Genomic DNA, 13232 nt, shown 5'->3' with positions numbered 1-13232 from the left:
TGTGGATGCGAGGTTTTTAAATTATAGTTGCTGGTGTTCGGTTTTGCAATCGGTTCATATTCCGTACAGAAATTTTGCCTCAATTCTGTCTCACCAACATTAACCTTAAGCGATTGTAAGTGAAATAAATGTGACTAATCTAAGTACAGAAATCCAACCACAGAACCTAATTAAGTTGGAAATCTCACTACATAATTAAAAGCCAATAAATATAAAAATAGCGTATGTAACAATTTGTTGACACATATAACATACAAAATATAACAATTTGTCCATACCTGCAAGAAGAAGGCTATAAACCCTCATACCATTAAAAGTACAACTTGAAAACGTACAGGCATCGGTGGCGAAGAGTAAAGCAACAGGCCTTTTAGTAAGGGGTGATAATTTTTTTTGTATGAACAGTTACATTTTTATTGCATTGTTTTTCTTGGGATAGCCTTAGTTAATAGCAACGCACATATGATTATTTGAAGTTTAGTTTGATTTTTGGATAAAAATAAATTTGAACCACTAATAAAACTATACATATAAATAAAAATTATCGACAAAATTGACAACTGACTGGTTATATATTGTTCATTATTTAAATATCTCTAAGGTTTTTCAAAAATTCACGAAAATATTTGTTTTGGCATTTAAATAATTATTTACGTGTAAAGGGGATGTTTAGTTTTTAGGTTCTTTTTTTAAGTCTTCAAAACATTTCATCACTGTGATGCAATGTGTAAACTTGGTGTATGGTGGAATTGACGACGACAGTCTTATGAGAAGCGCCTCGTCAGGGGTGTATCTGTGTTGGTGAGGCGGGATGATAAGCGCGACGCTCGCTTGTGCTTCTAGCGCGGTATAGCCTCTAAGCTCAGGCTCTGAACTAGCACACAGTCTTCTCGTCATGCATAGGACAACTATGAAATCTGAGCGGTGACCGTAACATTATATGGCGGAGAAATAAAGAAATAGGTGTAATCAAAGTCCCCTTAAGTGCTTTCAAGAATCTGTACCGGTTTTTTTATGTCTGAATAATTTCTCTGAGAATTAGCCTTTTTAGCCATTTTGACTATTCTAAAAATACAGTTTAAAAACTTAATCCGGAAACCCAACTCTGAAATTTTTTTCGTCAAAAGACCCCGCTCGGATACCTGGAGTAGTTTTCAAATCGCGTTATTTTGCCTGAAGCCATGGCCCCCACAAGGGTGGGGCTGGGTTGACCCCTGGGTCCAGGGCCCGGCCCTGAATATTTTTTAAATGTTTAACTATTATATGTTTTTACAAACTAGAAAAACGTATTGAATATTTCATAAATAAAGCTTAGTTTGGACTTCTAAAATAGTAACCATAATTAGATCCTGTATTTTCAAGTTAAATGACATTATAAAAAGAGTGTAGGTAAGAAATAACCATGCAATTATAAGGTATCACGTGAGTGTAAAATGGGGGGGGGGGCATCTCCTATCCTGGATCCAGGGCCCGTAATCGAATGTGGGGGCCATGCCTGAAGATCTGCGCACCGTATGTGTGCCCGGGCAAACACGGCCCTTAACGCGGAAGTGTGTGATAAGGACTAGTTGAATGGGTGAGGGGAATTAAGTAACATCTATCGTCCAGCTAGCATGACAGAACACGAGACCTCACATCCCCGGTCTCTCTAGCTTCCTCAGTAAAAGCAAAACTTGTCTCCAGTATTAACCGCTAAAATACGTTAAAAACTGGCAAGCATTGTTCATGGTTTGTCGTCTGGCCATTGGATACGGGACGCTGAAATACCAAATTGTATGATGGCCGTAACAGATTTAAAACATTCATTTTGTGAAATAAAATGTTTTTTTTTCCCTTAAATACAAAGGCTGTTATTTTAAAATATAGGCACGCAAAAAATTAAAGTGGTAGATACCTAAAGCGTGCATGTGAAGTTATTAGAGGGACTGTTATCAGTGAGACTGTTATCAGTGGATAGGATTGTAAACACAGTAGCTAATATGCCGCAGCTGTCAGTAAAAGTGTCGGCAGTTAATAATAAAAGTTTACATAGCTATCTTGCCTCTTAAGTGGGATTGAGGATGAAGCTTCCCTTGCACATAAACAGAGGGTCAATCTTTTAACATGAATTTGAGACAACAGTTTGGAACTGGTATTGTTTTGAGATGAATGTGTAATATTCGTTTAATATCCGGCAGTCATTAAAGAACTTACAAACAAAAGCTAAGCAGAGAAAAAAAATATTGCAATTGAGTCTACAGCTTAATTTACGTCATATGCATGACTTTTTAATATATCAAGTAGCTAGTCTTAAGAATAGCTGCGTTTTCATAACAAAATACTCAACAAGTTTAATACAACTCTCAATGTTCTTCATTTTGTAACTCTATAAACTATAAAGGCTACACAAAAATTTTTGGTTACCATTAATATGTAACCTTTCTGATGTTTAATTGTAAGTTTCTTATTTCAAGAGTCATTTGTGAGGTACCTAGAAAAATTACGAAAAAAAAAATAATAATTTTGCTCATGTATAAGTAATAATAGCTTGTGCCCATGCGTAAAAATAAAATTAAAAAATAATCTTAATACCACATTAGAAAACAAGTAAACTCGTAAATATACAGAAAATTTTGTCTGATAACTGAGAATAAAGAGATTACAAAAAGTAACAGTGTAAAAATATTTTGTAGTACCTATTAAACTAGATAGTTTATGTACATAAATGTGACATGATAGCGAAATAGGAGGAATAAAATTTTTTTAAATCATCACATCTACTGGCACAGAGTTTGAATATATTTAATTAACCATTTAGTTTCTGTTTGGATGTTCAGATTACTTAGTCAACATCTCTAGTTTAACTTTTGTGACTGAAGAAGTAGATTTATGTTAATTTTAATACTGAAAACCATCTGGAATCTGGACAGTTGTTAGTCCAATTGAACTACTTAGGAATTAAGACAGTCACGAGCTATGGAAACTGACAATCAATACTATGCTAATTTTTTTTATTTTTCTGATATTTTTGTGTCTACAATTTTTTTTTATCTTGGAGAAGATTCCCTTGAAAATTAAAACTTTAACATATGCAATCATAGAATCTTACATTATAACAAATGAGATGAGTTTATATATTTTGTTAAGTTCCACTGATAATTTTTTTTGTACTTTTACAAGGTTAGTCCTTGGAAACTCAGTTGCCAAAGATATCACTTCTAAAACTGCAAGGCAGAGTGTTACACCATTGGCAAATTTACAAACCTCTGTCTTGGTGTTTTACAAGTGATTTAGTTGGCAACTGGGTTTCCAAGGATTATACTTGTAATAAGTACAACAATTTCGTACAGTGTGGTTCGCACTATGTTTACTAGTATAAATGTTTGGCTCAAAATTAAAAATCATGACTTTGTTAATCTTTTTCACGGATTATCTAAAAATTTGCAAATAATTACAATTTAAAAACACATATGACTATATGCTACAAATATTAAGGAATTTATCATCAGTTATGTAAGCAAAACATAATAAGTAACAATTGCGTTCAAAGCGATTTATGAGAGCATACCATTTGCACGAAATATCATAAATTTGGTCTAACCTTACTTGAGATTCTAATTTTAATTCTATCATAAATGAATAAGAAGTAATAACCGCGGTATTAGTATATGCCTACAATAAAGAGAGTTTAACAATACGTAAAAATTACTGAATAAATAAGAATTTAACACAACACTTCAATAAAATTTACCTAGCTAATAAGTTAATAATCATTAAGGTTGACATAGGGCCACAATAAATTTATTACTCATCCTAATTGAATAAAAATTATTAAATTGTATTTCTATATTTTAACAATACTACATTAATATTTTTTTCTTCAAATATAATCATAGAACATTTTCCTATACTATAAATTACACTTTTACTAAATAGTTACGATATACGAACTTGGCAATGTTGCGTCTTATTTTCTCTAGGTTTGCTGCAAAGATTTATACACATGTTAAAACTTTTAATAAATAACAGCGAATATTTTAATTATTTTAAAGAAGTTTATTTGAATGTTTTCAACCTTTACATACAATGTTAATTAGTTTAAATTATTTTATACGTTGTTATTTCCATGGTTAAGCGATAAACAGTGAATTAGACTTAACTTTGCAAAGGCTAAGAATATGTTCAAACTAATGTATAAACCAATGAAATTAATTCATTTAAGTAGTTTTTTTAATTAAGTAACTTTCTAAATAAGCACATTTAATTTATTTATATTAACTACACAAAAGTCTGACTTGATTTTAAAAGGTAGCATTGAATGTATTTATTTGTAAATTTTTAATCGTTAGGGTCTAAGAAACACCATTTGCTATGAAATTATATTTTAATTTAAATTTTTCTTATTTAAGGGAATACCAAAGAGATTTACATCGTGTAAGCGTATGTTATTATACTGAAGATATGTCATCCTATAAAATAGAACCTTTTTTGACATTTAAGAAAAAAATACTTTAGGACAAACTATTTCAGCATATTTTTTTTATTTCAGGTGAAATGACATAATTTTCTGTAGGTACACGAATATTTATTTTCTACGTTATTTTCACGCTATTCTTGGCCAAGTAGGCTACTTGTTAGTATTGTAACGAAAACCGTATGGAAATGACTTGACGGCTACGGTTGACATTGAAGATGCAAGTGACGTAGAGATCATAACGTATACAGACTCACGTGACAGCAGGCTTGCCACCTGTCCACACACGAGCACCTGTACCTTCGTTGCTGTTAACCAACAGGTGAGGGCTGATAAGAGAGCAAACAGAGCAATTACACGCACGCCCCCTGTCATCTCTGAGTCTTCCCAGTACCGCGTCTCATACAGCAGAGCGAATGTTTATTGAAACTTTTTACATCTATTTTATGCCTTTTTTAAATTCATATATAGCAATCTTACTTAATATACTGCAACTTTCGTACGTCGACCTATCATTGAAAACAAAGCCTTTATCATTACGTGTTTATATGGTAGATTTAATATTTTTTAAGAAATATTTTCACAATGCGAAAACCACAAAAAAGTTTTAAAAAGTTAATAAAATGTTTGTCACGTAAAACACTTCTTAAGTTTAAACATACAACATTACATTTTAAAATGTTTTCTCTGAGCTATACACTCAAATACCCTAATTATATTTAAAAAAATATTTCGAGATTGATTTTTAAAACTATATTAGCGATATTTCTGCTTAAGTATAAGTATATAAATATAGAGATTGTATTCGTTTATATATGACTTGTATTTGTTCAGGTTAGTCGATATTAGCTGATATCTTTTTAAAAAATGCATACAAAAAAGACTTGCTCATATTTTTTAACATGTTCACCTTTTATAATAAGTTAAGTACCTGATAATATATTTCAAAAACAAGTTTTATTATGGAAATATTTATTGCATTCGAAAAATTATTTTTGTATTTACGTCCACACCTTACATACTTTCTTTGCAAGTAGTTATTTGCTACGCAGTTTAACAATTAATTAAAACTGAGTAGGCTTGTAAAAATGCCAAAAATGTGTCATGTATAAAATTTAAAAGTGGGTGAATTATTTACTTTTATAAGCATGTCATGTACCTACAAGTTACCACAACCCGTAACGCACAGTCACAAATGTAGCTAAACATCGTGTTGTGACAATGTATTACATCATGAAATGACCATACGTTTTGATTTCAAATTAAAATACGTACAGTACATTTTAACGTTTTTAACGTCATAAACACATTTAACTAACATTTTTAAAAAATGGATTTGATATTACTATTATTAAATCGAAATTGAAGATTATTAGACGTCGTTTTAAACGAGTTCTTGTTAATGCATGTATTTTGATACTGGTGACCCGTATTGTATTGTAAAATTTTTTTTGTCGGCAAACCTATATGATTAAATAGAAATATTAGTTAAGTAACGTCTAAAATGTTTAAGTAAAGTTATTTTGAATTTTTTTTTAGAAATTCTAACGTTCTTATAACGTTTCGTATTCCTCAAGTTTAAAATAGTTTCTAAAGGCCTTAAACGACACACCAATTTTTGCACGAGGACACAAACCAGTAGGAAATACGAAGAGTAAAATGGCCGCGAAGAAATGTGTTGTCAAGCGAACAGACCGCCGTCGGCGAAATTAAAACGTGACTGCGGGAACCTGGGCGCGATTAACTCAGAAGGCAGGCAGAGGGCAGCACGATCAATCTTACGGCTTTTTATTTATTAATTTTTATTCATCCCAGATGTGTCAGTGTGGGAACCCGCGCACATGTCTTCGTTGTGAGGCGTCTCCTAGTGCGGCCTGCGTTCAAGAGAGCCTTTGACGTTCGACGACGTACTTTCAAAAATACCTGCAGGGTAACTGTCAAGTCACCTAACATTTAATTAATTGAACTACCCGTTTGAAATCATTAATTTAAAATAAACCTTGATTTTCATTGCAATAATAAAAATAAATTACTAATAATTATTTAAAATATGTTATTTACTATAAAATATGACTTTGGAACTATAGCACAAGGGAGGGGGGGGACGACGACGAAAATTTAACAGAAGCCTTGAAACTGGCTATGCTTTGTAACTCGTGAAGAACAAAAAAAAATCACGAAATAATATTAAGAATCAGAACATATTTAACGTATTATTTTCCTCGAATATTTAGGTTAAGCCAACAGACTGATTGGGATAAATATGTAATATGTTGCACTAAAAATAGTATCAATAACATAATTATGCATTTTCTTATTCGCTGTAATATGAATTGTGAGCAAATAACTGATATAGTGATATGAAACATAGGAGTACTTTCAGATGCTTGGTTTGGCCCTTCCTAGTTGAAAACTTTGTCAGCATATCAAAATATAACATTTTAAGGAAACTTATTTTAGTGGCGGCTGACGTACTAGCCTCGATATAAGTTATTATTTATTTTAGTGTATTTTGTAACGATTCATTCGAATTGAAATATGTTAGTAAAATTAAGATTAAATGACGGTAGGTAACGTAACGGCACTCCTTCAAATGTGACAAATATTTGGGTTGTAATTTCCTGACGTGATCAACCTAGGGTTCTAAATATACAATTTATGTCTCCAAACCCACACGCTATGTGGTATTTGATTTTATCTTCGTGTCTGAGTGTCGTTCCTATAAGTTCGTTTGTAACACGAGAACACTTAAATGTGTTCGTTACCGAGTTCACATGTTCAAGTGAAAACTTAAATCTTTGTTTTTAAATGTGTAATACCTATGACATCATTTCTACGACAAATGTACGTAAGAAAATGATTTTGGTATTATGTCAGTACGATGTCAGCATGATATATTTTATCCTTACATAATTTTTTAGTCACATCAGATGTCAGTGGTATGTCAAAAATACGTAAAAATCCATTACCTAGCTATGACTTACCAGTGATGTCAGACCTAGGCCATGTATTCACGTGGTCAAATTAACTTCACTTACTGCTACTACAGCATGTCGGTGACGCGAACCCACAAGATTTTTACCCATCCAAAAAAAAAGTGTCCAACACGCACATGGTGCAGTCGAGTATATACAATGTATTAGTGTACATATATGCGTATAAGTACATGCTGCCGTGTCGCCAGTCTGGCGCAACACGTCACTAGTACGTCGGTGACGCGAAACCCATAAGTTTTTGCCCCTATAGCAAATATCGCCCGACTCCGCTAAAGACGTTTTCACTTCAAAAAACACACAATTCGTTCTTTCTTTTTTTCCCTTCAAATGTCAAATATATTGTTCCCCCTCCCACCGGGCCAATGAGAGCTGGACGAGCCAAGACGAGTAAACAACGGGAAGGGTCAGGGCGGTCACCTGACCCCGCAGAGTGAAGCCCGTCTCCCTGGCCAGCTGCTCCGCCGCCTCCAGGCCTCCTTCCAGCCGCACCAGCCACTCGCCCGTGAAGCCCGCCGCCGTCTCCAGGCCGTGGTGCGCCGCCCCCAGGCACGCCAGCGCCGCCACCGCCGCCGCCGCAGTCGCCGCCAGCATCCCCGCCTGCCGGCCCCGACATCTCAGTTCTCTCTTCGTCTCTTGTCACCCACCCTTGCTTTCACACACGTCAAACAACATACTTTAGAAATAAAAAAAATAATAATAAAGGACCTTTCATTTAAATTTATTTGTAGGGAAAGTTTCACCATTTAAACAATAAAACAGAAATATTCAATGCTCACTTAAGGTATACGGATTAAATACCTGAATTAAAAAAAAGTCTAACATTATATTTGCATGCAAATAATTAATAGAAATAAAATAATGAAAAGGAATGGAGTGATTTTATAAATACCATTGGTAAAGCACAAATTGCGTAACATTAATTGTTTTTATAAATAAATACTCAGTAGGCTATTCGATGTTAATACAAAACACTTGTGCAAAATAATTATTTAATCAGTTTAATAATGGAGATGTAATTAATGTCAATCACTACAGTTTGCGATTCAAGAGCACATACTGTATTTGTATAGCCTATATATGTAAGTAGCTTTTGTTTTTCATGCTGTGAAAATTTCGTTGCATGGTGCGCGCGCTCCGTAAAAAATCACTTTCATGATTTGTTTTTCATAATGCGGCGAAATAATTATCACTCTTTTGTATGGATACAAAGAAGGAATGAAATTAAATCTACACTTTAATTGATAAATTTACTTTTATTTGCACTCATTAATTCAAATATGTTTATTACTTTAACGAAGAGATTATTTTAACTATAACTTTTATACATGTTTGCTATTTAACTTCTTCTAATCTGTGTTATTCTGTTAAGGATAGGACGATGATAGGAAAAGTAGGAAACGAATGGGAGTGTTTCAAGTTTAATGTGCCTCGAAAAAGTCAAATCGATGGTTGTTCCAATCGAGTGGAAGAGAGATAGATGCGGCGCAAGCGTACCATGAGCGTAACGGAACAATGAGCGTAACGGGACAATGAATCATCCTTTTTCGTGCGTGCAGCCGGCGTTAATCGATTTATTAGACGTTGTCACGTCAAACAAAAAAAGTCACTTCTCGCAGGAAGCAACTCACTCGCTCAGCCGTGGAGGCGAGTCGGACCGGGTCGCGCCTGCTGCGATACAAATAAGGGGCCGCCAGCAAAGTGCTGCGCCCTGTCGCCGAACTAATGTCTCCGTTTAAACTACGGGAGGGCGCTGTAATAGCCATCTCGTCACCAGCCCATTCACAAAACATGTCCCAGCAAATGGACAGTTTCTCTGCATCACTCTCTCTCTCTCTCTTTCTCTCTCTCTCTCTCCCCCCTTCTCTCCCTGTCTCTCTGCGCTGTAATTTTTTTTTTGGTAATGGCAGAGAAATATTCATGTAAAGCATGACCATATTTACCTTTACCTCTAGTCAACAGGGAGGTCATAAGATCCGGATTAACTCAACAACAGAGTTAAACTGTAAATTGGGAAGTAATCGCACTTATCCTTAAGAGACAATCATCCCGCTTCGGGTCTACCAACAAAAGTTACCTCTGGGAAGGGTGTTTGTATGTTGTATGCTGCCATATTTTAGCCTATAAGTAGGGGCATGCAGATTTCGCTAAAAGATTTCAAGACTAGCTGAAAGTTAAAACACTGTAGCATCGTCTATGTTCCGTTATTGGGCGATTTTCTTTCAGGTACATGTCGATTGTTACAACACCAATCGCAGTAATTCAGTGCGGAAGCAAACGCGTCTAGAGTGGCTCGGTCAAATAAGGCAACGACTTCTCTCGCAGACGGACGCCAATCACAAAAAAGAAACCACAGGTGCGGGCATACCTTGTTGCAGTCTAATAGGCGTTCAGATCTTTTCGCGAAAAATACCTGCCCCTACCTATACGCAAAAAAAAATCTTTATAATATAGAGAAAGTTTTCATAAGACATAGTTTTAACGTTATCAGCGCCGTTTAACAGTCGCAATTTTTCAAGTGCAAGTGAGCCCCTTCAGCGAGACACTTCTTAGTTCCAAGAAAAGGGGTATGGTCACATTCCCATCCAACCCCCCAGGATCTACGCCCATGCTTCAGGTTTATGACAGACAAGATCCACTCACAATCACTGTGAGTTTTTCTTACTAAGTACGAGCAAGCCACACCCTTATATTCCAAGCTGCTAATTATGCTCCCGAGTCTTGAGACAAGACTTGCAAGACATGCCTGAAATACAGGCGTATTGGAAACTCACCACAAACGGGACTTCACGCCGTAAACCGATAAACTGATGACTAGAGACCGGAAAAATTCGCGGATTCATGTCGTGATAGGCTGAAATTCAAACTTGTGTACATTTCTGCTGGTTCTGCTATTGGCTCGCAGTTTAACTGGAACTCTCTGGGCCAATGAGATACTATCGACCAAAGAAGCGTCGAATCACAAGCTACCCAGTGGAGACGCCTCACAATTTAGTACCCAATGAACACGCGTGTTTACTTGAGAAATGCAGAGGATAATGGAGGCTATCCTAGAGGCCATTGAAACCGCGAATTTTTCCGGTCCCTACTGATGATTGGTGCTTAGAGGGAGAGAGAGAGAGAGAGAGAGAGAGAGAGAGAGTGTGTGTGTGTGTTTTTCACACAAGCGCTCTCTATTTTTGATAGTTTTTGAAAGCAGCGTCAAAAGCGTGACATGTTTAGGAAACTACAGTATCTAGCGTGCTTCTCAACTTCCGGAAAATGCACCTGGGATGCATCGCAACCCTGTCAATAAGCACACCAAAATGGAAATACAGAGATGCTACAAAATGTATAAGAGAAACATAATGAGCATGGAATTATTACAAATATTGCTTGAAAAGCTAGCTTAAAGACTTTATCATGCTGATTTATAAAGGAGTTGCTTTTTAACGCGGCACATTTATTACGGACCTGTTGCGTAGAAGATATTCTAAACGAAACTTACTTTAAAATTGCACCAGTAGGCCTATATTATGATGTTCATACTAAGTGCAGTTCTTTACAGTGTTTATTTATGCGTGACATTGGTATTTGAAGCATTATATTTTAATTGGGGACTTTTAAAATTTTTAATGGACGTTTTACATAGCCAGCGTGTACTAATTTTCTGCTACAATAATTGTTGTTGTTTTTTTTAAATTAAAAATGTTTTAAAAGTATTTTATTAGTTCCCGTACATTTTTAAAACTACAGAGGTGGAAGTTACCAAGGTAATCAGAAAAGAAATTAAAAAAAGGTAATATTATTACTAAGCTAATAAAATTTAACCAGTAGCTACTCATCAACTGATATATAACTTTATGAATAGAAGTACCTATTTGCATGTTAAAAAGGTTTTTCATATGTCATAATATGTTTTAAGAAATTACTTAACGAGAAATGAGCTGGCAAAATAATCAGAATACTATTAAATTGTTCGTTTATGTTCAAGTATCAAACGATAAAAGAAAGTTTCATCTCTATTTCTCTGCCAGCGAGACAAAGAATCAATTACAAAAAAATTGTGGTATGTGCATTTTAAGAGTCAAAATGTAACACAGGTATTTTAAATACTGTACATATTTAGGATAAAATTTACTTAAAATATTTAATTCTGGTCGTAATTCATGAAAATTACCTTTACTATAAATATTTTAAACCAATTATCTAAGTATTGACAGTAAAACAGTAAAAAAATATTTTACCAAAAATATTATATGTATTATTGGCATCTTTGAATTCATTGATAAAAATAAGGAATTATTGGAAAACATTATCAGTACAAAACATGTTTCCCTGCATATATACGCACTAAACTCTTTCAAATCTGAAATTATTTGCAGTAAATTTTAAAAACATTTTGGAGAAAACTTTTATCAAATATTTATTCAAATATATTTTCATGAGAAACGATAAGTATAAATGTATATATTGTGAATGTGATAAAACCTAAACATTTGTTTTCTTGTAATTTGTATTTCATGAATATCTTCTAATTTACATATATCTGATCGTATTTTGTTTTATAGTGATGATAAACATATATTTTAGAACATATACATTATTTTCTATTTATGGGTTATTTTATGGGCTATGAAATTAAATATATATATTTTAATATTTAGACGCACACAAAAAAAGCAGAGAAATCTACGGAAATAAATGTGTTATTCTAACTATAGTTGCACAATAATATTGGTAGATGTCTAAAAACAAACAAAACCATACGCTGTTATTGTTTGATTGAAAGATTTAAGCACACAGAGACTAATATATATATATATATATATAATTATATATATTTGCTATAAAGTGAACGCACGCAGCACTCTTCCCTACAATCATGCTAAAATAGTAATTTCGGTAGTTAATTACTAATATTTAATAATAATTACTGAACGCGAATCCAACGAGCGGTGCTAATTTTAGTTGTAGACGTTGCTAATTTTAGTTGTAGACGTTGGTAATTTTAGTTGCAGACGTTGGTAATTTTTCATTGCTCAAGCATTTAAGAATGAATATAATGCACACAATCAAAACAATGATTTATCTGCCTGTAAACCATATTTGCCCAGGAACGCCCGGACACTTGCTCAACCTCTCGAGAACGGAACCTGCGCACTAAGGTTATTTATTTAATAATCTCGTCCAGCTTGACCAATCTTATCGTGTTTGGGTGAGGCTCCCGTAACCAGGCCTTGTTCTTCAAGTGCGTTACGAATGAAAGCGGCGGCTTGCTTGGACAGCGCTCGTATACGCCAGAGGGTGACTTACGTGAGACAAGACCTCCAGCGCCGGAGCAAGCGCTACACGAGGCGGCCTCGCGTCCTCGGGAGCAAACAACCAATCAAACACCCGGAGCGCGAACAATTAAACTAGGCCGGTTTCTCCGCGCGTCTCTGAAGAAGGGGGGGGGGGGGTGTTTCGAGATGTGTCCGTGTCGGCTGGTGGGAGGGGTGAGACCGGCCAAGGAGGGGAGGAAGTCTTCGGGCCAGGGTGGGGGCAGAATGGGGTGGGGGTAACAGGGGGTAGCCTGACGAATGGGAAGGAGTAGTATGTTAGGGAGACGACGAATGTACAAGAACTAAAGTAAGTGTATGTTTTGAGCACAACAAGCAAACAATTTAATAACAACTATGAGACTTAATTCAAAATTTAAAAAAAAAAATAAAAAAGGCAATTTTGCCTATTGTTTCCTCCCTCTCTTTTTTTTTCCATTCACTGATTTTGTGAATAAAGTTTGTACGTTTTCGCATTAAGTGGCA

At 34.8% G+C, this 13232-nt stretch overlaps 1 protein-coding gene across 1 annotated transcript in view; it reads right to left on the bottom strand.

Moving 5' to 3' along the window:
- Positions 1 to 12797, bottom strand: part of LOC134527325 (neuroendocrine convertase 1-like) — a 70522-nt gene extending 57725 nt beyond the window's left edge. The window contains exons 1-2 of the mRNA XM_063359897.1: positions 12742 to 12797; positions 7867 to 8046 (exon numbers count right to left, since the gene is read on the bottom strand). Of these exons, the coding sequence (XP_063215967.1) occupies positions 7867 to 8040 (174 nt within the window). The 5' untranslated portion in view covers positions 8041 to 8046; positions 12742 to 12797. The remainder of the gene's footprint in view (positions 1 to 7866; positions 8047 to 12741) is intronic.
- Between the last annotated feature and the right edge of the window lie 435 nt (positions 12798 to 13232).

The sequence above is a fragment of the Bacillus rossius genome, chromosome 1 (assembly GCF_032445375.1).
Source record: "Bacillus rossius redtenbacheri isolate Brsri chromosome 1, Brsri_v3, whole genome shotgun sequence".
Lineage (NCBI taxonomy): Eukaryota > Metazoa > Arthropoda > Insecta > Phasmatodea > Bacillidae > Bacillus > Bacillus rossius.
The sequence above is the reverse complement of the archived record's forward strand: the minus strand, read 5'-3'. Positions and strand labels throughout refer to the sequence as shown.